The following is a 26,057-nucleotide window of genomic DNA, read 5'->3' on the forward strand; positions in this document are numbered from 1 at the left end:
AAGTGATCAGAGCAATCAATGTTTCGCCCAAACATGTGCATTTCACATTACCCTGTGGATACTTTTACAAAGGTTTGTTTAACATGGTAAAGCTGTGAGAAGATTTAAAAGATTTATCTTTAAACATCTCAATTACCATTATTGAATGTTTTTCCAAAAACCATACTTGATTATTAAGTCATAATCACCCAGACATAAGAATTTTTAAATCCTATGCTAAATAACAATTCTACTTAATCAAACATACATTGAATCAGAAAAAATTAAAACTTTGAATTCAATTTAAAAATTCAAAGCTATTAAATAAAATATCTTGTATGTTTTGTTTTTTACTGTCAGTTTTCTTAAGTTTTGAGTTCAAAGGTAATTTTGATAATCAAAATACCTCTACAATATAAGATAATAATCCTTTATGTAGTATTCATACTACTCCAAAGATATTCAACAACAGGTATCAGATAAACCAACCAATCTCTTGCACAAAGTTTCACACAGTATCACTGAAATATCAATATTTTCAAAAATTCTATCTATTCCAAACTAAAGATAGGCAATGCCAAAAAATGCTCAAACTACCGCACAATTGTACTCATCTCACATGCTAGCAAAGTAATGCTCAAAATTCTCCAAGCCAGGCTTCAACAGTACATGAACCATGAACTTTCAGATGTTCAAGCTGGATTTAGAAAAGACAGAGGAACCAGAGATCAAATTGTCAACATCTGTTGGATCATCAAAAAAGCAAGAGAGTTCCAGCAAAACATCTACTTCTGCTTTACTGACTACGCCAAAGTCTTTGACTGTGGATCACAACAAACTGTGGAAAATTCTTCAAGAGATAGGAATACCAGACCACCTGACCTGCCTTCTGAGAAATCTGTATGCAGGTCAAGAAGCAACAGTTAGAACTGGACATGGAACAATAGACTGGTTCCACAACAGGAAAAAACTACATCAAGGCTGTATATTGTCACCCTGCTTATTTAACTTATATGCAGAGTACATCATGAGAAATGCTGGACTGGTTGAAGCACAAGCTGGAATCAAGATTGCCAGGAGAAATATCAATAACCTCAGATGTGATGACACCACATTTATGGCAGAAAGCAAAGAACTGAAGAGCCTCTTGATGAAAGTGAAAGAGAAGAGTGAAAAAGTTGGCTTAAAACTCAACATTCAGGAAATTAATGGGCATTCAGTCCCATTGCTTCATGGTAAATAGATAGGGAAACAATGGAAACAGTGAAAGACTTTATTTTGGGGGGGCTCCAAAATCACTGCAGATGGTGACTGCAGCCATGAAATTAAAAGACCCTTGCTCCTTGGAAAAAAAGTTATGAGCAACCTAGACAGCATATTAAAAAACAGAGACATTACTTTTCCAACAAAGGTCCGTCTAGTCATAGCTATGGTATTTCCAGTAGTCATGTATGGGTGTGAGAGTTGGACTATAAAGAAAGTTCAGTGCCAAAGAATCGATACTTTTGAACTGTGATGTTGGAGAAGACTCTTGAGAGGCCCTTGGACAGCAAGGAGATCCAACCAGTCCATCCTAAAGGAAATCAGTCCTGAATATTCATTGGAAGGACTGATGCTGAAGTTAAAACTCCAATACTTTGGCCACCTGATGCAAAGAACTGATTCATTTGAAAAGACCCTGATTCTGGGAAAGATTAAAGGTGGGAGGAGAAGGGGACGACAGAGGATGAGATGGTTGGATGGCATCACCAACTCAATGCGCATGAGTTTGAGCAAGCTCCGGGAGCTGGGGATGGACAGGAAGGCCTGGCGTGCTGCGGTCCATGGGGTCGCAAAGAGTCGTACACAACTGAGCGACTGAACTGAACTGAATGAAAACAAAGCTTCAAACAATTACAACAATACCACAGAAAAACAGGAGCAGAAAAATTTTCACTATTTCATCCCTATAGCATGACCTAAATGATTCAAACTCAAATTATTAACAGTATTTATCATGCTAGATGCAAATGTTAACTTTATACACACTTTTTAATCTCAGAGTAGTAGGAATGTAGACTTTTGACCACACAAAGATCAGTAAACTAAAACAGAAAACAGTTACATTCCCTGTGAGTCATCATATTCCATTGACTAAAACTCACAATTTAAGGAAATTCTGTAGCCAACTAAACACTTAATAACAGTGCCATGACCATTTGGGGAACTTTGGAAAACAATGTAAACCTTAAAGAGTGAATATCTGGCGACTTTTCTAAACTAGATCATAATCTGAGGAAACAACAAATTTAAGATCCAACAGAGTCCTTTTTCATATGCGCCACTGAGTTATTTTTCAAAAATCACCCCCCAAAAAGGTTTTTCAAGCATTTATTGGATTTAATAATTTCTTAATCTCTATCATGGTATTCATTATCCATTTAATTGTCAGCACCTACCCATATTTATTATACCCTCTTGTCAAACGTGAGTTTCTCCCCCTTCTCACCTCCTTGTTTAATGCTCCTAAAAACTTTTTCTTCCAATTATGCTACTTCCAGAGAAGCCATATGAGAGATAAGAATAGCTAATATATATTCATCAGCTATCAGGAGGGCCCTATGCTGTGTCATCTCATAGAACGGAATGAGGAGGGCAATACAACCCACTCCAGTGTTCTTGCCTGGAGAATCCCCATGGACAGAGGAGCCTGGCGGGCTACAGTCCGTGGGGTCGCACAGAGTCAGACACGGTGAGCGACTAAGCGCAGCACAGCATACCGCAGAACGGAATGAGTGTAGGAAACGGCAGGAGATGGAACTGGACAGATAAGGGAAGATCTGTGCTGTGTCAGAACTTCCTGAGTTAAATGAAAGGGTCAGTACTTTACTCGTGGGCCACTGAGAAGTCATCAAAGTGTTAGGGAGGGAAATGATACAATTAGGTTTGCCTTCTAGAAACATGACTCTAGCTACTATTCTGGATGATAGATTAGGAAAAAGAAGTGGCAGGAGGCAGAAAGTCAGTGAGGAAGATGCCATGGGTAATAGAAGCTAAGTGTGGAAGTAGCCAGAACTATTAATAGAATAGCAGTGAGAACTATTCAGGAGACAGAATCAAGAGAACACGGTAATAGATCAGAGCTGATGGGAGAGAGAAGGAGGGAGCAAAGATGACATCCAGGTAGCTAGCAATGACAACCAGGGGGATGGAAGTGCTATTCATGAGGCCGGGAACACAGAGAAGGACAAGGCTGGGGGTATGGCAGTACTCAGCAAACACATATACAGACATGGATGCATTCACTTATCCAATAAGCATTTTTAAGCATCTAGCCCAGATCTAAACCCTCTTATAGCAACTACTTTCTATTTGGGATTATAATTTTAGTACATTGGGTATAAAGTATGTCTGTGTCACTTCTGAATTTCTGTATTACAAAATATAATCTTGTCACAAATAACAGAAGCATCAATGAGCAGATGAATGAATCAATCATTAAAAATAAGTTTGCCAAGTGTATCATGGCATGAAAGAAATTTGATCAGTATTGCCAAAAAGGCTGTTAGCAGAGTCAAATTTCAATGGCCTTGGCTCCAACAGAGACATTCAACATATATCTAAAGATTTAATAATATAAAAACATTGAATAATGAGATACCATCTCCATATCCTTCCCGGCTCTGGCATATGTAGTATTATTATGTATCAACTCAATTTTTCATTTGAATGAAAAAGTCAAAATCTATCATAACTAAGAAATTTCTTTATATATAATTACCTAAAGATTTAACACTGTTTTTATTTTAGTTGCAGCTCACAGAATAAGGCTGTACATAGATGACAGAACTCAGATGCCAGACATGGTCCACATCCACACACATTAACCTGAGCAACTGTGGAAAAGGTATCCTCAGACAACAGACGGAGATAACGTGACTGAATGAATGTCATACACAGTTTGCTGAAGAGATGGTGGCAGCCAGTAGGACTGCTTCTTACAACACTAGTATTTCCAACTGCTGTTGGAAGGCTGGGTGAAAAACCACTCAGAAGGAAATACTGACCACAGCCACCAGGAATGCATATATAAATCATGTCTTTAAATTTTTTGTAGTTATAGACTTTCCACCACTGACCAATAGGCAGCATTTTTAACAGAGGAGCTGCTAGTTAAACGGATTGCCAAATCCTCTCTTTTTCAGGTATAGCTTGAAATATATCTCAAATATATCCATAGATATAGTTATTACATTTCTCACCACCGGTCCTTACAGCAAATTTGCAGAACAGCCATTAAATCCCATTTTATCAACAAAGAAGCTGAGGCTTAGAAAAGTTTTAAAACTTGCTCATGATCACAGTTAGTAAGCAGCAAAGATGAGATGCCAGGATCTCAGATCAAATTCTCAAGTTTGCATTTCCTTCTCTGCCCAAGCTGTCCACCCAAAGATTTAAGTTCCTACTAAGGAAAGTGAACCTAGCAACGGAACAGACTGCATTAACTCAGATAAAGGCTTCTTCCGGGACTATGTAAGAAAAAAAGTCATCTTGATTCAATCTTGGGAGGGAAATAAATCAAGTTATATGTTCCTACTAACACTTAGTAGGAACACAAGCAAAGTCTAATATGTGGTGTCTCTCTCTTCAGAGTTGGTGAGATGAGACTAACAAAGAATAAACAAAGGGTGATGCATTTCTCAGCATATTTTCTAATTTAGTTCCTTCTTGTTGAAATCAAGGTTATAGCTGATATAACCTTGCAGAATATAACATATAGCAGAATACTGCCTTTATGTTCTACAGGAAAGGTTTACAGCATCATCCAAGAACACAGGACTACTCAATTAAGTTTACTGGGGGTGGCGGCTTAGATTGGACCCAGTGTCATTCAGCAGCAATACATTATCTCTAGTTCAGATTAAATCCATGATTGGTCTGCACAAGAATTCCAGGCAAACATCCAATTATTTCAGGGTACATAATAAGGGAAGCTGCAGATCCAACAATTCCACATCTGGGTATTTTTATCTGAAGGAAACAAAAATATTATCTCAAAAAGATATCTATATTCCCATGTTCACTGCAGCATTATTTACAGTAGCTAAGATAGAGAAACAAGGTAAGTGCCCATCGATGGAACAGATAGAGAATTTGTGGTATATACACCACAGAATACTATTCAGCCATAAAAAAAAGGCATTCCTGCCATTTATGACAACATGAATGGACCTAGAGGGTATTATGCTAAATGAAATAAGTTAGAGAAAGACAAATACCATATGATTTCATTTATATGTGGGCTTCCCAAGTGGTTCAGTGGTAAAGAATCCCCCTGCCAGTGCAGAAGATGAAGGAGACCAGGCTTTGACCCCTGGGCTGGGAAGGTCCCCTGGAGAAGGAATAGGCTACCCACTCCAGTATTTTGGGGCTTCCCTGCTGGCTCAGAGAGTAAAGAATCCACCTGCAACGCAGCAGACCCTGGATTCGGTCTTCCTCCAGGAAGATCCCCTGGAGGAGTGCATGGCAACCAGTATTCTTGCCTGGAGAATCCAATGGACAGAGAAGCCTGGTGGACTACAGTCCACAGGGTTGCAAAATCTCCAACGCAAGGGAGCGGCTGAGTATGCACACGTATAAGCGGAGTAACATGAACAAAAAGCCTGAACTCACGGATTCAGAGGACGGGTTAGACTGGTGGTTGCCAGAGACGGGGGTGGGGGAGGGTGAGGATGTGAAAAGAGGGGAATGGATGCAGGCAGTCAAAGGCACAAACTTTAAGTTATAAAATAAATAAGTCAGGGGATGTAACGGTAACTAGAGTTAATAACACTGTATATTTGAAAGTTGCTAAGAGAATAAATCTTTAAAGTTCTTACAATGTAACTGTATGTGGCGAACTAAACCTCTTGTGATTATCTCACAGTATACACACGTATCGCATTATGTCATACACCTGAAACAAGAATGAGCTGTACTCATTCTCCTCAGGCGCGTCCCACTCTGCGGCCCCATGGACTACAGCCCACCAAAGTCCTCTGTCCGTGGAATTTTCCAGGCAAGAATACTGGAGTGGGTTGCCATTTCCTTCTCCAAGGCATCTTCCCTGGAGACCCAGGGATGGAACCCGCGTCTCCTGCATCTCTTGCACCGGCAAGCAAATTTTTTACCAATAGCGCCATCTAGGAAGCCTGAAACAAGAGTAATGTTATGTGTCAATTATATCTCAATTTAAAAAACAAACGTAACAACATGATACCAAAAATTATAATAACAGATTTAAATCTAAGGAGTATTAAGAGAGGTGGAAAATGTTATATCCTTTATATCCTCTTCCACCCACTGACCTGCGTCTCACTGCTAAGAACCTGGTAGGCGACAACACCTAAGAAGGAAGACCAGAAGGAAGCTCCTCAGAGTCTCGGCAGCCTTGACTGTAAGCCTGCAGAAAGAAATAGATACCACTGCCCCTTAACCATACTATTACAACAAATTAATAGCTGACAATTTCATGGTTAACTTCTTTTCTAAATTTTAAGGATTTATTGTAAGAGTGGTCATTATTTATTTAAGGCCTGCATTTTTACAGAGCATTACACCCTCTCTTTTAGAGACCACAAACTGAGCAGTTTGAATGAGTTCTTGCTTTTAAGGAATTTACAGTCTAACAAGGAAAACAGAAACTTAAACACACAGAAAACCTGAGTCTGAGTCAGACATGATTTTTTAAATACTTTTAGTCAAGTTTTTATTCACATTTTGTTTATATTCACAGAATTTCCCAAAACGAGCCTAATTCCAGGAGAAAAAAAAAAGTCAGAAGTAATTAGCTGTAAGAGATCTTTGTTTATTAAAAGCAAAGATTTCATTTAATTGTAAGGTGAAAATGAAATGTGAAAGGTTTAGCTAAATTAATGAGGAAGCTATTTCTAACAGATGCCTTTACCAAGTTTTAGGTGTCCCTTCTGGCTAAGTGCCAAGGTGGAGGTTATGGAAGCTTTTCCTAAAACGAGATCAACTTGAAGCAAGAAAAAAGTTCATTAATATGAGATTTTTTTCAAGCAGAGGCTGAGCACATAGCATGCAATAATAGAGTAAGTATGTAAAAAAATTTGGTAAACTAAGTGGGGCTGCATTAAATTCATGAATAGCTCATTCTTTTATTCTAGAATTTGAGGAAGTTGAAATCCATCTTTGCACAAATTTGATGCTCTAGCAAAAACCTGTACAACTATCTTGTCAAGAAGGAGCAAAAATGGTAACAATTACAAACTCTGCTGGTTGGTTTACAGAACTTTTCTAGTAGAGATAGGAAGGTTTCTTTTAATAATTACTGACTAAATCAACTAAAATCACTCTATTTAAGAAAAGTAAAATGACTTTATATATCATTTAAAATTTAACGCAGCTGCCACAGCAAGCCTGCCTTCAATAAACCCATCAGATCCTCCCAAATTCAGGAAGCATAGCACGAGGAATACAAGGACAATTTGCTAAGCTGCTGTCAATGGAATGTGTTAAGTCGGTTTTTTTTCACCTCCAGAAGGGAAATTCCTGTGATGATTATAGTCACAGAAATATAATCTCCAGGAAAATGGAGCTAAAACACCACTACAGTGGACCACACTGCCTCTAGTAGAGTAACTAATGTTGTAGTCAAGGGGCATTTTAAATTAAACACTGCCAAATCAGAACATGCCACTTATTTGGTGTGTGAATGTGAGCGTGTGATTTAACCCATCTGTCCCTCAATCTCCTCATCTATGAAAACAGGGCAGACATCACCCACTTCATAAGCCTAGTGAGAATTACATGAGTTAAAACGTACAAAGTGCTTAGGGCTGTGTCTGGAAACTGGTGAGCACGCAAACATCAGGGGTCATTACCGCAGTGGAGTGTGCGAGGACACTTCCATAGAACTCCCTCCAAGTATGTCAAGAGTTGTCACATGAGAACTTAAACTTACACTTTCCAGTTCCTGAGACAGAAATTGGACTGACTAAGAAATGCATCATGGAAGAATTTGATTTGGGCTCAACCTAAGTTTTTCAAACAACAGAAGCAGCCTGAAAATGGAATTGGCTCCCTTGTAAGAGAAGGAGCTCCTTGCTGAGTGGAGGCCAGTATCCCCTCATCCACAGAGGTTCTTATTCTAGTGCTTTTAAGGCACCTGACATCTGGCAAAGGCTCACCTAAGACAAACCATCAGATTCTTTCCCACCGACACAGTTGTTACTCAGGACGTCCTTGATTGTTCTTATTTGGGGTTTCTCTGTATTTCACATGTGGTATGAATTTTGAGTCAGGATGCAAAGTGCAGTTCATGTGTATGAAAAATAATTGTGAAGTTAACTGGTTCATTACAGGTATTGGAATAAGACCTAGTCATACATGAGCCATGTTCCTATCAGTTGCCCTAACCAGATCAAACAATAGGAACTCCAAAATAGATCACAGTAATGTTTAATTCCCTCATATTACAAAACACTTTGATTCCTTCTTCAATTAAGAATATATTTCATGACTAATTATTTTAACAAAACTAACAGTCTCTTTTTCTTCATTTTACTAATAAGAATCTCCTAAACTTTAAGCTGAGCACATAACTCCCTACGTAGAGACTACATTTCCCAGCTGGTTGTAGCCAGATCACCAATACGCCAAGGGAATAAAAGTAGAAGTGATATATGCAAGTTACAGATAACTTCCTTAAAATACAGTTGTTTCCCTAAAATAAAGTTGTTTCCCTCCTTTCTTTTTCCCTCTTCGTACGTATGGTACAGAAGGGGGATGTGATGGGGGGCCAGTTTAATCAAAGGGACAGAACCATCCTAGAGGATGGCCAAAAGGGAGACAAAATGAAACTGGATCCTTGAGCTTCTGTATGGATCAGAGCTACTTACTCGATTGAGAAGAACCAGCCTAGTTACAGAACGCTATTAGAGATAGCCTCTAATATTGTTCCAGTCAACATATGTTTGCTAGAGCAACTTAGCTTCCCAATAAATGCAAGTATTTATAAATATGGAGCGTGAACTCCCTCATTCCAAAGGCCCAAAGATTCATGTATAAACATTCTCACTTAAATTCCTCTTTCAATAAAGACTTTTAATAGTGAAATTTAAAATTCTGATGTAGATCAAGCCAGCCATGAAAGCAAACAATGCTTTTGTTTGTACTACCAATGACACTTTCTAGAAGATGAAACATAATGAAAGAAAACATCCAAATGACAAAACAAGGGTATTTGAAGAAAACTACAAAGACAGTCCCTTGAGGGTCATAGCACCAAGATCCTTATAGGAATAAGACAAATAATCTGCCTTAGTCATCGACTTGTCCTTTAAAATGCTCAAGTCATTTTCAACTGTAAAATCTAAAAATCAAAACTGAAACCATGAACAAGAGCTCAGAAGGATTTAAGACATAATCAGATAAACACAAAGCTGAGCTTTTATGTCCGTAAGAAGCCTCAGAACAATGTTTCATTCCTCACAAGAAAGCAGATTTTTAAAAGATAATGACATATTAGACATGGTTGTTAAAGGACTTAAATCACTGTTTGGTTTTCTCCAGACTTTTCTTGAAGGACTTCAGAACAACAAAAATATCCAGTGCAAAGTTTTTATTTTGTACAAATAAATATCCAATATCTAGGTCCAGGATTTTTTAAATTATGATTCAAACTTTTTACATTTTATTTAATGCCACCCCATTCTCAGTTAATCCTAATGTCAGTGGTGAATGCTATTTTTCTCTTATGGCTTTTAATAGGCTTTATACAATGGAAAACATTCCACAAACTGGTATTACTGTCCATGAAACCAGATAGCAATTGGTTCTCTATGATGTGAGCTTGCCTGGAAATTACTCTCTAACATATGCACTACGGAGGAAACTGGGTTTATTCTTATTTTAACAGTTTGCTTTGCCATACAGGCTGGAAACTCGCTTTCTCGGACAGTACATACAGAAACGCAGGTAGTGGCCCAGGTAAGGCTGTGTTTTGTGTATGGCTATTATGAGTAGCTTCTACAATGTAATTCCTCTATTGAAACTTATTCAATTAAGTTAAAAAGAGGTAAATTAAATAACTGATTCTACACACTAGCCATGAGGACTCATCAAAAAACTTCTTAAAGAAAAAAAAAAAAACCTACATCTTTAACCACAGAAAAAAATCTTCCTCAGTTTGGAACATCACGTCTTCTTCCTAATTATAGTTTATAAAGTTATAAACTTTTAACAGTGAAGATATCTGCCCCAAAGTGAACATCTGCCCCAAAGACAGATCAGTTCAACCAATTTTCCCAGAGAGTTTTCAGAAGTACTCAGAGTCAAGTCAAGGGCACAAGGATGTTGTGAGAACCTGAAAGTCATTCTTCAGTTCTTGTGAAGAATATATTAAGTATAAAATCCAGAAATCTGGATCCCCTTCTTTTTAAATCTTATGAAGTTCAGGTTATAAGAAGTTGGAAGATGTTGGTACTAGTTCTCCATCAATTTGCTTTATGATTTGAGGAAGTCAATAATCCCTCTAAGTCCGTTTTCAGACCTATTAAGAGGTAGATTCAACTATTATGAGGTAAACTGTAAGGATTCTTTTAGTTAATTGTCTACTAAAGCCCTATATTTTAAAGTATAAAAAGTATATCATAATAAAGTAAAAATGCAGATTTGGTTAAAATGTTCCTAAGATCCATAAACTATTTTATTAAAACTACTATTAAAATCCTAAATCTTAATCCAGTAGAGTGTTCATATTGTAACCAATTATATTTATATTTAAATAATCTTAATAAAGTTCATTTAGAATGGGAAAAAATCATCACAACAATGACCTAGTTCTGAAACCAGGATATGATAGAATAATGGTCCCCAAAGATTTTTATGTCCTATTCCTCAGAATTTGGTTCCATGACAAGTTCCATATTAGGTTCCATGACAAAGAAGGTTACAGATGGAACTAAGATTACTAATCAACTAACTTTAAAATAGGAAGATCATCTTGGATTATGCAGGTGAGTCCAGTGTAATCAGAAAGATACTTAAAGATGGAAGAGAGAGAAGAGTTAGCATGGAGCAGGGTAAGGTAGTATGATGTGAGAAAGACTTCACTGGCTGTTGCTGTCTTTGAAAACGGAAGGGGCCAGGATCCAAAGAATGTAGCAGATTCTAGAAGCTGAAAGGGGCAAGAGAATGGATTTTCCCCAGCCCACCAGACTCCTCTGTCCATGGAATTCTCCAGGCAAGAATACTGGAGTGGACTGCCGTTCCCTTCTCCAGGGGGTCTCTCCGAACCAGGGATGGAACCCAGGTCTCCTGCACTGCAGGCAGATTCTTTACCCCTGAGCCACCAGAGAAGCCCCAAAAGGAACACAGCCCTGCCAACACCTTAATTTTAGCACAGCAAGACACATTTCAGGCTGCAGACTTCTAGAACTATAAGATAACAAATACATACTATTTAAAGACACGGTGATAATTTGCTAAAGCAACAATAGAAAACTAATATTTAGGGTTTCTAAAATGTAGCTTTTGAAGAGTAAGAAACCCAAACCTCCAAAGTATGCCAAAGCGGTCCCCTCAAATCTATCACTGTGTGTTAGATCCTTCTGACTTTCAACTTAAATATGTGTCCCTAGCTCAGTTGATGATGGTTGCTTTCATCACAGAACAGTGCAAGGTTGAACCACCTTAACTTTGCTTTAACTCTGGCCCATGTAACCAGATTAACATATTCTTAAATCATTGTTTTTTAGAAACCTGGGTTACTGGTGGTTGCAAGTTTGAGGAATAAAGAAAATAGGGAGGAAAAAATTCTGCCCTCCCCCACCTCTACCCTACCAAACACAGACATACTTAATATCTGGGAGACCTGGATGTTTCTCTACCTCTCAGAGCTTTGGCTTCCTTATCTGTAAGGTTGAAATGATAACCACAGCCATGTTTTTCCAACTGCTATAAGAATTAAAAAAATAATGTAAGATCTTGACAATTGTGGGGCTTGTTATTATTCTACACCATGAAATTGTAAAAGAACCCTCCATAACCCTCCATAACCTATCCATGGTGCCATAAACAATACCTCTAGTGGCTCTCTGGAAGAATGGGAGAGATCGTGGACAGCCACGCTTAATAAATGAAGGGGTAGAATTAGAGAATGATCTCAAGCTCTCCAGTTCTATAATAATGTAATTGGATAATTAAGCAGTCTTAAGTTGCTGGAGTACAAACAAGTGAGCTTGTTTGGTTTGGTTTGGTTTTTGCTGCACCACGTAACAAGCAGGATCTTAGTTCCCAGACCAGGGATCGAATCCATGCCCCCTGCATTGGAAGCACAGAATCTTAAGCACTGGACAGCCAAAGAAGTCCAGTGAGCTTTATTTTTCCCACAACAGCTCCCTCCCAACTATGCCATCTCATATCCCCTTGCCCCTGGGTACTCCAGTTACTACTCATAACTGACCTCACTCAGATTTCACAATATAGCTCAGCTGGTGAAGAATCCACCTGCAATGCAGGAGACCTCCGTTGGATTCCTGGGTCAGGAAGATCCCCTGGAGAAGGGATAGGTTACCCACTCCAGTATTCTTGGGCTTCCCTTGTGGCTCAACTGGTAAAGAATCTGCCTGCAGTGAGGGAGACCCGGGTTCAATCCCTGGGTTGAGAAGATCCCCTGGAGAAGGGAAAGGCTACCCACTTCAGTGTTCTGGCCTGGAGAATTCCATTGACTGAATAATCCATTGGGTCGCAAAGAGTCGGACATCACTGAGTGACTTTCACTTTTTCAAGTCCTTAAAAAACTCATTCCTATTCATTTAAAACTTCAATCTCAAGTTCAGTTCAAGGTCTTCTTTCCATTCCATACCCCCCAAAGCAAGCGGAAACAGTGGTGGTGGTTGCTGCAGCAGAGGGTAGGTCTAGTCTACCCACTTCTCTCTTTCTCTTCCTCCCTAGACTTCCTTTCTAGGGTTGGGCTGGAGGATGGATAGGACAGACCATGGTCTCTCTAAAGATGGCATCAGAGGGATGCTGCAGGCCCCACTGGGTTGGGTTTCTCTGCCTCTCAGGTTAACACTGAACTATTGATTCTCTCTATAAGGCAGGCATCCACCTGCTGACTCTATGCGGAGATGTTGTTTCTCTACAGCGCTCTTCTTACTATACATTCATCAAACTGGCTTTAGAGATCTGGCTTGGACACTGACCTCTTTCTCCCACCACTTACCCAGCCCCTGCCCCAGTCTTTTGTTACTAGAGTCCCTCTGTTCAAATAGCTTCTTGGATGGGGCACTAGCAACATCCTGGCCATCTTTGACAGTGTCACCTCTATCCACACTCAGGAACTCGGACAGCAGAAGAGCTCTGCTGGTCTGGCAATTCAGCATGTTCCAGAGAAGAGATGAGCATCAGTCCCAACTTACAGGGAGACTTGGCGGAGAGAGGAGCTGTTGGATGCTACCACCATTATCTGCCCAATCTTTACGCATGATTCTCTTGAGTCCTTTCTCTCTCAGCTTCGAAAAGGGTCATGAGCTCTTCCACCCAAAATTAGGAAAGTGGAAGGAACAGGTTCCCTTCCAAGGTCACCTCCTGCCTGGAAGTCCTCCCCTTGTTCAGCCTGGGAAAGTGGGGTGGGCAAGATCAGCAGTGAAGGCTGCCTCTCCGCAAGAGCGTAAGGGGTGTCTGAACACAACAGTTCACAGTCCCCTGCGTCTGTGGAATCATAGAGTCTTTTGTTTTAAGCTGTGACAGCTAATACAAGCACTCACAACTACTTCCATTCTGTTATACCAATTTCTATGATGTCTTGTTTCCCAGAAGCCATTTCTCTGTATTGGTGACCCTATCATGCTGATGGAGGAACTCTGATGAATTCCCTTGGACTTTCCTAGGGCTGGGGCTAGGGAAACAGAAAAACAGACGTAACTTGCCTTTAATGCCAAGCATTCCCAACAACTGAGACCAGTTCTTTCTAGATTCTTCCCAGGAATCTCTAGGCTCAAGGGCCCTGTGCTGAGTATTCATCATTAGCTGTGTGATGGAGTGAGGTGTTAGTTTAAAGACTCTCCAGAACCAAAATGCCAAGAAAATCTCCAAACTTTGTATTTCCAAATGTACAACTTCAGGCAGAATGATCCAGGTAAAGAACTATTTATTGAAACATTACTGTGCCCATTTATAAACATGGTCCTATCTGATTTCTTTCTCTTTAGCACACATTGATCCTCTTTCTTTTCTCCCCAAACCATAGAAATCTCAAGTTGTGGTGTAACTTAACTGCTAATACTTTTGACTTCTCATAGCCCATGCAATTACTTTCACAATAAATATGTCATTGGATAAAGACCATCACCTCAGCCATAGGACAGAAAGCTGGGGGTCAAAAGGTCACCTGCTGTTGAGGTTTCTTTTAGTATGTCTAGCTTAAGTGTGTACACACATACACACCACTGCATTTATCACAAAACGAGGCTGATTCCACACTAACTGAACATAAAAGGGTATTAGGGAAAATAGTTCTTGTAAGTTTCAGATGTTTGGGGAAAGCCTCATTGTTTTTTCAAAAAAAAAAGAAAAACACTTTAAGAGAAAGTGACCAAATGTCTTATTGTGCAAATGCTGCAACAGAGAAAAGACAGGGGGAGAGAGAGAGAAGAGAAAGAAAAAGCCAAAGTCCCATGCCCTTCAATAATTTAACATAACCACAGACAGATAATTAAAGCTGACATATGAGGAGTGTCTCAGCAAGAGAGCTGACTGTGCCTTTAACCCTGGCCAGTCTCCAAGTGATGGGGATAAACCTCTGGGTACCATCTGGCCATAGTACTGTATCTCTGCATGGCAGAATGGACTCATTCCCATCAACACAATAAAGTAGCCACGAGCACAGTAATTTCACAACATACTCACATATTTAAATTTCCCACATACTGACTTTGAAATTTCCACCCCCAAAAAAGGAATTAAATGATTAAACAGACTTTCAGTTTAATGAAATTCCTCAAATATTCCTCATATGTATGATGAACTCACCTACCTCAAATGTAATTGGGAAGAAATCTGAATCATACAGCATCATATCTACTACCACTTATCAAAATTACAACTTCCCTGGATTAAAAACTCAGGTACATCTTTTTGATTTATTGATGCTGGAAGACAAAACTATCAAACTATAAAATAAATCATATCAGTTTGCATTAATGAAGTAACAGTCCATCCTTAACCTGTATAATTTATAGCAAAGTTGGATCATAAATTGTTGCTTCATGGTAAAGATGTTTATTCTGGAAAAGAGTAAAAATATACTGAGAGAAATTCCATTCTCTCAAGGGAAAGTGGAGTGGAGTACCATATTACTGTAAAGTCATGGGCATTTTACATGAAAGGTTAAGAAGCTAAAAAAAAAACATAAGCAAAAAAATCCTTAATAGAGTTTCCCAAAGTTGTTTTCAGAATTGCTTCTTTTTGACTTATCAGCTAAACTTAGTTTTTAAGGTAGCTATATAATGTCTGCTATTTCATGCATACTAGCTAGGTTTAAATCAATATTATTTAGCAGGATATATAGTATAAAGATTAAAAGCAACCTATGGAGCTAAACCATTTGGGTACATTTCTTCGCTCTGCCATTTACTAGCTAAGTGACCTTCGGCAAGTCATATAGTATCTCTCCAACTGTGAAAAGGGAAATAACAAGCAAAAACACTAAGTTCATAAGGTTATTATGAGGATTGAATGAATGAATATACATTGATTGAACAATGCCAGACTCATTACTTAAATAAGCATTTGCTGTCATTATAAGAAAATTTCTCGATAGGAAAATCTCTGCAAGATGTACTGGGTATTTTATCTATTAAACATAAAAATAAAGCATTTAATTATTAATAACATATTTAAATATATACTATTTAATTATAGCATGGAATCAATAATTCCAAAGTATTTCAAAAGGGGAGTTCACCAAATGCTGAAGGTGTCTTTGAATCTTGTATGTCAGTCTCCAGGGGGAGCACAGACTGCCGAACTTCATTCCCCACCCCACCCCACCCCACCACTTCTGCCCCTACTATCTCCTCCAAAAACGAGTAAATGATTACAAGACAGAAGGTTCAAGGGCACTGATAGACTGTTTTATGGAGGTGAGGCTTTCGAAGATAAAGGTCAGAGTGTACATAGCAGGGTCTCCTCTCTCCCCTCACCCAGCAACAGGCTGACCCAAGGGAGCAGAGCAAGGCAGCCCACTCTCTCTTCTCACACAGCTGTCCTTCTCCTGAGCTCAGGCCCCAGCCCAGCCTGAGCCTGGAGAGGCACAGAGGGGACACACGTTCTCCTCCTGCGGACTGCTTACTCTCTCGCCCAATGGGCCGCTCTTCTGGGCAGCCCACCCTCATTCTCATGCGCCAGATCTGAGATGGGAGATGTGGATTTTAAGGGCACAGGCTATTTGGCCTGCTTCGGTTTGAAATCACTTGAGTCTTGAAGAAAGTACCTATAACATGATCAAGTCCAGTTTTTCTAGAGTTCTGCCTTGTAATCTTGGTCCCAGCTGACAGTAAAGGGTTTGTTTTTGGTCTCCTTTTGCCTTCCTTGTGCATGTATCTTCCTCAACATCTCACAGAGAAGATGCTCTGAGATATAATCCCACCATCGTTTCTAACCATTATATAGTACCATACAACGGTACAAGTGTGCCTACTTAAATATACCACCTGGGCTTAGTCTGGCCTTCTCTGGTGGCTCAGAGGGTAAAGAATCTGTTGCAATGCAGGAGACCCAGCTTCGATCCCTGGGCTGGGACGATCCCCTGGAGAAGGGAATGGCAACCCACTCCAGTCTCCTTGCCTGGTGAGTTCCACGGACAGAGGAGCCTGGCGGGCTACAGTCCACGGGGCCACAAAGAGTCGGACACGACTGAGCGACTAACACTTTCACTTTTCACACTTAGTGTAGTGCTCTTCAGGCTTAGCTTAGTGCAGATTTAGCACCTTTTAAAAGGCTTCTGAGCAAGTCAGTGTGAAAGAATTAAGAAAATAGATATTATCTGTCAAAGGTATCTTGAATACCAAGTTGTATGGTTAAGGAAAAACACAATACCCTTGCCAGTGAAAGGCATACACTTCCACAAATTCACAAATACAAATTAAGAAATCTTTGGGGACTAAGTGCACTTATTAAAATAGTTTAGTTGTTATGTTGTTTCATTTTGGATGGATTGTTTTGTTTTCAAAATTAACTTGCCTTTCTTCTTTCTGGAGTGATAATGATAATAAAAATAATGATTACTTTCTACTCATCACATACAATCCTACTTATCTCAAAATAATGCTAGATTAATTATAAGTGAGGTTAGTTATAATGGTACTAATGGAAAATAAACTAGATTATCTCTCTCTTATACATCCACATAAAATGCTACAGATTAAAGTACAAATCAAATTCTAATTTAAATCCAAGGGACTACTCCAATATTTTGTCCCATTATTATTTTGTTGCCATCAAATGTTAGCTGAAATACACAATACATTGGCCAAGACTTAAGAGAATGTTGTCGTTATAGAACTTGACCATTCAGTTCTAATTGTTTTTATTGTATATTGTAATCTGTTAATTACAATAAATTATGTCTATCATAACCTTCATAGTAACTAGGATACAGAGATGAACTGGGATGCAAAGATAAACGTGCATGCATACATACTAAGTTGCTTCAGTCATGTCCGACTCTTTGCAACCCTATGGACTGTAGCCTGCTAGGCTCCTCTGTTCATGGGATTCTCCAGGCAAGAATACTGGAGTGGATTGTCATGCCCTCCTCCAGGGGATCTTTACGACCCAGGGATCAAACCCTAATCTCTTATGTCTCCTGTATTGGCTGCTGCTGCTGCTGCTAAGTCACTTCACTCGTGTCCAACTCTGCGTGACCCCATAGACGGCAGCCCACCAGGCTCCCCCGTCCCTGGGATTCTCCAGTCAAGAACACTGGAGTGGGCTGCCATTTCCTTCTCCAATGCATGAAAGTGAAAAGTGAAAGTGAAGTCGCTCAGTCGTGTCCGACGCTTAGCGACCCCACTGACTGCAGCCCACCAGGCTCCTCCATACATGGGATTTTCCAGGCGAAAGTACTGGAGTGGGGTGCCAATGCCTTCTCCGCCTGTATTGGCAGGTAGATTCTATACCATTAGTGCCACCTGGGAAGCCCCGCAAAGATAAATAAGATTTGAAAAAAGCTACAAATATATCTTTTTTTACATTATTAGAAAACATTAAATATGAGATTATGTAGAACTGACAGGTTTCATTGTAATAAGTTTACTAATTTATTATTACCTTAGATTGGAAGTGCAATCAAATTATTCTCTCCATCTAGTAACCAATGGTTCATTTACTAGTGGTGAGATCCCAGTGGAAAACTCAGAAAGGAATTTTACTCCTGCCCCTTAGTCATTTTAAGCTGAATAATTTTTTTAATGTACAATCTTATACAGGTCTCAACTTAGATATTGATCCTGAAAATGGAATTATGTTTAACATTCACCATTATTAAAACTGAAGAGTCACTGGGGGAGCAGGGAAGCCTGCTGTAATTCTTTCTTTGAATTACTCCCCAGCCTACTGCCTGACCAGTTGCTCCAACATTACCTAGAAGCATCAATGGAGTGTTTGTTCTGTGGTACCAAAGGTAAAATCAGCTGTCCCTAATGTCTTCTCATAATAGTCTGTGGTGCCTAAGGTGTTATTTGGAAATAAATGTTCAATTGACATTTTACTGTACAAAATTTAATTACTTGTTTTCTCTACTGTAAAGGGGGAAAGGCTGAGAAAACAATTCTTCAGTCTTAATTGCAATGTATGTTTAACCTCTCAATGGCTATGCAATTAAATTCTACTTTTTAAACCTTAATACATTTTTCAAGAAAGTAAAAAATTCTTATAAATTCTGATAATAGTAGGAAGCACTAATCAACAGGTACTTCTAAAAGTCTCTCATCAAAACAATACAAGGTTCTTTATCTAAATTTTATTCTGAATTCTCTTGAGAGATGCTGTAAGAAATCACACCAGAAAGGCACCCCTATGAGAAACAACCACTTCTAAGGTGAAATGTGACCATGTTTCTATGGCAATTTCAGGAAAATTAATACTCTAACTGAAGCTACTGGCATAACAAAACAAATCCAAGCAAGAAGTCCAATGCCACTTACGAATCATACCCCAGAAGGGGCATCCACAATGGAAACCACCAGGACACACTCATGGCACCCAGTAAGGCTGGGGGCACCGCTGTATAACCATGTTGTTTATCCAACATTTACCCGTAAGTTGATTTTTTTAGAACGTTTAACATATTTCTACAGGCAAAAAAGTCTATAAATGCTGATTAATTCCCATGCCAAGTTACAGAAGCCTATTTAACTTATAGTGTGTCTAAAATTTTTGAGTTATTTCTCAATCACACATCACTCCCTTCATAACTGTCCCTATAAAAAAATATTTTCAGACCTCCCACACAACATCCCTTATTTCATTACTCCTCTAGAGTAATACATACTCCTATGCCCCATATAGCATGGGCTTCCCTGATAGCTCAGTTGGTAAAGAATCCGCATGTGATGCAGGAGACTCTGGTTCAATTCCTGGGTCAGGAAGATCCTCTGGAGAAGAGATAGGCTACCCACTCCAGTATTGTTGGGCTTACCTTGTGGCCCAGCTGGTAAAGAATCCGCCTGCAATGTGGGAGACCTGGGTTTGATCCTTGGGTCGGGAAGATCCCCTGCAGAAGGGAACGGCTACCCACCCCAGTATTCTGGCCTGGAGAATTCCATGGATGGTATGGTCCATGGGGTCGCAAAGAGTCTGACACAACTGAACGACTTTCACTTTCACTTTTACTATGCCCCATAATGAGTCTAAAAGAGAATACAATCCTTCACAAACTCAACTGCTGCGTGAGAAGGGGAGAAGTGGGTCAGGCATAAAAGAACAGGTGTGACCTTCATATATTGACAACAAGTAGAACATCTGCCAAGCTTCTCTGCCTTTCAAACTACAGTGCAGGCCTAACAAAATGACCAAAGACAAGAGCGTCTGCAATCTCTTTCTGACTGAACTGAACTGAAAGTTGCTCAGTCGTATCCAACTCTTTGCAACCCCATGGACCGTCCATGGGATTCTCTAGGCCAGAATACTGGAGTGGGTAGCCTTTCCCTTCTCCAGAGGATCTTCCCAACCCAGGGATTGAACTCAGGTCTCCTGCATTGCAGGCAGACTCTTTACTAGCTGAGCCACAAAGGAAGCTGTCTAGAGTCATCCATTTCAAGATTTTCTGATTTGGAGAGGTGAAGCAGAGAAAAGAGAGTTTACCCACAAACCTTGGAGCCCAAGAATCTGCCACTTTCTTAGATGTTCACGTTACTTCTAACCTAAAATGTGTTCATGGATCATGGCTTTCTCTGCATCTGAGAATCAGCATGAAACCACAAGTTTTCAGACATGGGTAGGAATCCTGACTCCACATTGTATCAGGAGTTCTCCATGCCTCCCTTCTCTACTTCAGAGAGTTTGCTGTGAGGATTAAGTGATTATAATGTATGAAAGCTCCTAGTTTAGTACCTGATTCACATCCCGTTCTCCTCTGAGGAGAGCCATAATTTTGATATGGGTCAGCAGGTACCCAAGGAGCACCTTTGAGGCTGCAGCTCAGAAACCCCCTACATCAGCCCCACAATCGCAATGAACATGACAGAATAAGACTGGCCATGATATGAGACACGAGCAACATGGAAGTCGCTACTTTAGCTGCTTCAGTGAACATCTCAGCACCTTATTTCCAACTTCTGTCTTCAACCCACACACTTATGCCCATGGGATCCAAGTGATAATTTCTTCTCAAGAGTTCACACTGAAGCAGAAGCAAAAGGAAATGGAAAAAAGTAGGACTCTTCAATACATTACATATAACGGGAGATAAATCATTTGCTTTTTTTTTTCCCTTGGCTTTGCAGTCTGTGAGATCTCAGTTCCCTGACCAGAGATCCAACACAAGCCCCCTGAACTGGAAATGTGGAGTCTTCACCACTGGACCACACCAGGGTCCAGTCTCTCACCAGGGAAGTCTCTCAACTATTGAGAGACTTATTTTAAAAGTCTTACTTTAAAAATATGCTATTTTTAAAACACGTATGTACCTCAATTCCCATCATCTATTCAGTGGCCAGAAGTTTGTTCATATTTTTTGTTACAACTTATGGACAAACCCAAATGAAATTTTTGGCGAACCCAATAGTATAGGAAGCAAGCTACACTGCTTTCTATTTCCCAAATTTTCTGTTATAGAGTAATAGTGATAAACTACAATCTAGAATGCTAAATATTTTAAATAAATAAATTTTATATCAAATACCAGATAGTTAATTGGTCTAATTTCTTAGGTAGAAGTATATTTGAAAGTACAACAGTATTTAATTACTAGATATTCTAAACCCTGCAAGTAACTATACTTGTCATTTTAAACCACAAGTCATAAAGAAGCAATTAAGATGGAGTTTATATAATATTGTGGTATACAACAATACACTTACCAAAAAACATGCAACATTTATCAATGTCAATGCTGTAAAAAAAATTACACAGAAAAACACAGGGGAAAATGGACAGGTTAGAGAGAACATAGTTTAACTCTCACATTAAATTTTTCAAAACTTAGGACTGGGCATTTAAGGGAAGAAATATAATTACAGTAGAAAGATTTTCAAAAAATGTGTAAAGATAAATGTTATTGTTTTCATCAGCTCAGAGGAAAATTGTTTTCTCAACTAAACACATGTTTTCACAAATTAGGGAGGGCAAATTTACTGAAAACATTCTTTCTATTAATATACAAGACAGTCTGTTTTCTGGCATGATAGAGGAATGCAGTATTCTGATTTATCTAATATTCAAGTTTACAGAGAATTAGCAGTCAAATTAGAATAGAAACAATACCCTAAACTGAGCTGAAAAGAATTTGATATTTGATGATTCACAATCTTTCAGTGGCTCAGAGTTATGACCATGAATATCAATTATCACTGTACTAAGGCTATCCGGAACAGCATTTAATAGTTTGATTAATATAAAATGTACTAAAGCCTTTCTTTTTGTGTATGTTTCAATGCCAAATAAAAATAACTCTTGGAAAAACAACAAAGAAAGCAATCTTTTCTCAATAGAGAAGCATGTACTATTTACTTCTTATGATCTAGACCTTTTTTAGAAACTCTCATTTTTATTGCGCTAAAGTGAACAAACCATGGAGTGACAGATTCTGAGATGTCCTTGATGGCAGAGGAGGAGTGAAACAGGACCCATCACCTGTCCCTTTCCCCACTGGAAGATAAGGAGGCCTCTGGGAATAGACTCCAAGGACCAATGACCTATAGGTTATCTTTGAAGATTAACAGATGCATCACAATGACCTTAGACAACTCTCCAGACATCAAAATGTCTGGAGTAGTCTGAATATATAAACCCTGTAAAAACTCTAGCCAAATTTTATTACATAAATCAGCAGCACTGGTAGTTCACCACAGATATATACAGCTACATATGCTTATATATGGAATATTTCTGGAATGGTACACAAGAACATGTTAACAGCTATTGGGGTGGACTTTGTAAGTGGGAATGGGGAGTGGCTGGGAGTTTTCCCTTCAAACTCCTTTGCAACATTTGTTTTTATCATATGCATATATTAATAATTTTTCAACAAAAGTTAACTGATAAGAAGAATTCACTTCATCTCCTGGTATCTTTAATTTTAAATGGCAGTTATTAAATGTTTATTTTACTATTAAACAGGGAAAAGATTAAGTTGCTGCTCCGTTGCCTCCTTCCTTTTTTGTCACAAAAAGAAATTTCAGACCTAAACAGGCACCATTACTCAGCAAGGACCCTTCCAAGAATATCAACCAGCACATACTAAAATTTTAAACTTACCAATTTAGCAGCAAGAATTTGTATACTCCTTACACTCTGTTACTTTCATTTCTTTTACAACAAAAAAAGCCCAGTGCTTTTTATGATGGTATATTTTAAACTATCTTGTGGCTATTGTTTTCACACAACACATGTAGTGTCTACATCTCAGGCTCCAAAATGTATACTGTCTACAAGTGGCCTTTTTTAAGTTTCAAAATAACATGCTTTCTGACTTATAGGTTAAAGGGGGTGGGGGCAGGGATCGTTTCCTTTTTCTCCAAATTCATACCCAGAAGAGAACACTCCTCTTCACATAATCTAAAAGTCACAAAATAACAGAAACTACTACAAGTCATTTGCAACTACCACCCACCCTTCTTTTAATATAGAAATCTCCCTGTTTGGCTCTAAACGTCCATGTGTCAGTACTGGGGAAAAGCCTAGACCATACTTGGAGCTAGCTGGATGGACTGTGGGAACAGTCTAGCCACACTGGCACTAGGAGTTACAATTTAGAGCTGGAGAAAGAGAAACGTCTTGTGTGATGTACACATAGCTTCACCTGAACAAGGGTTTTGAAGGTATTAACACAAGCACATTGAATAGAAATATGGATAGTTCCAAGTCCATCCTTTTCATCTTCGGCTTACTTTTATATGGAAGTAGTTTCATCCTGACTGTTCTTCCAAGATCAATTTTGATGTCATGTCCTCAAGATTATGTACTCACGCATTTATGCTAAAAGGCCCTCTTCCAAAGCCTATGGAAAGGTTCTGAATTCCAGGAGACCTTATACTGATGTCATGAACCCAAGATGAAATCTCAAACAGGAAGCAAGCCCCAAGTGGAAGGAAGACAGAAAGCGACAAGAGGAGGGATGAGGCTAGCCAAACGGATAGACAGAAACCCTGACTGGTAGTTGAGGGGTCGGGAAGCATCCTCCTGGATGCGGTGGTAACCACGAGGGCCCGGGGTGATGCTTGGTGGGTTTACTGCTTTCCGGTTACGCTCTCTGCACAACTCTAGGCTCCACCTTCGCTCTTTACTTTGCTTACTTTGCCGCAGGGTCCACTGAAAACAGCCTGCCTACGAGGAAGGTTCACGCTTCGTGACATCTCAAGATAGTTTGAGCCTCGAAGATTTGTATGCTTTGTTTTGGGGTTTTTTTTCCACTTGAGGGTAAACTGTGCGGGGAAAGCTAACTTTTTGTTGGAGAGCAGTGCACAACCTTCCCGCAGGTCTGCATTTATATTGAGTTCTGCCTTCTTCCTTACATCAATGGTTTAGAGAAACTTTCAGGGAAAATGAAGGAAAGCATCCATCAAAACGCAAAGACGCAGAATGGAACTTTTCCTCTGCGGTGAGGGAAAAAAAAAAAAAAAAGTCACTTCTGCTTCTCACAGCCAAGAGCTCAGTCTGGGAACCTCCGGACAAGGAAGGAAGGTTTGGTAATGAAGGACACTGGAGAAAACAATGCTAAGCCTGCGATGCCTCCGGACACCGTACATCCTGCCCCAGCCCCCCGACCCACCCACCGCCCACCCCCAGCCGAGCTCCCCCGGCCGCGCAGCCTCGCTTACCTTGATGATGCTGCTGCGCCGAGGGGTCGCCCGCGCAGCCTCCAGGAGGGCGGCCTCGCTGTCCGCTGGGGGCCCCGCAGCTCCGGGCAGCGAGACCCCACTGCGACGGTCCCTCCACCGGCCCCCAGGGGCCGCCGCCACGCAGTCCCCGGAGATGGCATCCGGGCCCACTCGGGGGTCGTCTTCGCTCCCGGCCGCTTCAGGCGGCGCTGAACCCTCCCTGCTGGCTGCGCCCTCGGCCATGGCCGAGCGCGGTTCGGGCTCCCCGCGGGTAGGCGGCACGCCCGGCAGCAGGGTGCAGCCGCTGGGCACGGGTGCGCTCTTGCACCGGGAGGCGGCCCGGCCAGACTTTGTTTCACCGCCCGGTTGCGGCGGCGGCGGCGGCGGCAACTTTCTGGAGACGAGGCATCGCTCGAGTAGAGACGTCCGCGGGCTTTGGTCCAGGAGGCCGGCAGTCCGCGGGGGAGGACGGCGGAGAAGATGTGAGCAGGAGGGAGGAGAAACGACAAGGAGAGGGAGGTGTCCGAAATGTGATGCACACGCCCGCTCTGCGCCAGACAAAAGGCACCGGGCGCCTGGTCGGGCGGCCGCAGAGGCCAGGACGCGCGCGGCCTGAGAACGGCTGGAGCCCAGCGACCGCTGCCCGGCGCACCCGCCACCTGCCCGGGGACCGCGGTGCAGCGGCCCCAGGAAGTGCGGCGGCGGCGGCGGCGGCGGCGGCGGCGACCTCCACTCCGCTCTGTTGTGACAGGGAGGGAAGACTTGTTTTGACAGCCCGTGGGGATTGGCAGGCGTCTGGGCCTCTTAGGAGCCTCGCCTCGCCGACGGGGGGTCGGCCCGACCAATCCCCACTGCGGAGGGGTGTGCCCGAGCACGAAGAATGGAATGTGTCCTCTAACTGGGAGCCGGCCCAGCCGGGCTCGTGTACTCGAGTGGGGTGTGAGAGCACGCTCGCGTGTGCGTACATTTTGAGAAGTTTAGATGTTCGACACGACCCTGGAGATGCAGCAAAATCGGGGGGTGGGGGGAAGGGGAGGGGAAAAGAAACCTTCATTTGCAAAGCAAAGCAATTTAGAAGAAATGGGGTGTTGGGTGTTAATGTCAGTGACTTTGGGGTGACTTCAAACCATCAGGGGTTAACTGCAGACTCTCACCTTTAGAAGTTAAGTCCATGCAGAGATAAACCAGGGTTTACTGGAACCCTGTTGTTGGATACTTTGCTTCAGGTTCCATGTAAAAATCTTCAGTTCACTCTGCACTGTTAATAAATATGACAAGGAAAGGGAATTAGATAAGACGAGGGTAATAGGAAACAGAAGCAACTAAATCCCTGTAAAGAAAGACTCCTCACAAAGCACATATAGGATTTGTTGTTGTTCAGTCGCTCAAAGGTGTCCAACTCTTTGCGACCCCATGGACTGCCACACACCAAGCTTCCCTGTCCTTCACCATCTCCCGGAGCTTGCTCAAATTCATGTCCACTGAGTCAGTGATGCCACCCAACCATCTCGTCCTCTGTCGTCCCCATGAACAGCATGAAAAGACATATGT

At 40.8% G+C, this 26,057-nt stretch overlaps 1 protein-coding gene across 2 annotated transcripts in view; it reads right to left on the reverse strand.

Moving 5' to 3' along the window:
* Positions 1 to 25,268, reverse strand: part of PLCL1 (phospholipase C like 1 (inactive)) — a 351,938-nt gene extending 326,670 nt beyond the window's left edge. The window contains exon 1 of one of the 2 annotated variants that reach the window (XM_043445004.1): positions 24,507 to 25,268. In XM_043445004.1, coding sequence (XP_043300939.1) covers positions 24,507 to 24,667 — 161 coding nt within the window. In that variant the 5' untranslated portion in view covers positions 24,668 to 25,268. The remainder of the gene's footprint in view (positions 1 to 24,506) is intronic. The other variant, XM_043445005.1, reaches the window with a different exon arrangement.
* Between the last annotated feature and the right edge of the window lie 789 nt (positions 25,269 to 26,057).

Source organism: Cervus canadensis, chromosome 24 (genome assembly GCF_019320065.1).
Source record: "Cervus canadensis isolate Bull #8, Minnesota chromosome 24, ASM1932006v1, whole genome shotgun sequence".
NCBI lineage: Eukaryota > Metazoa > Chordata > Mammalia > Artiodactyla > Cervidae > Cervus > Cervus canadensis.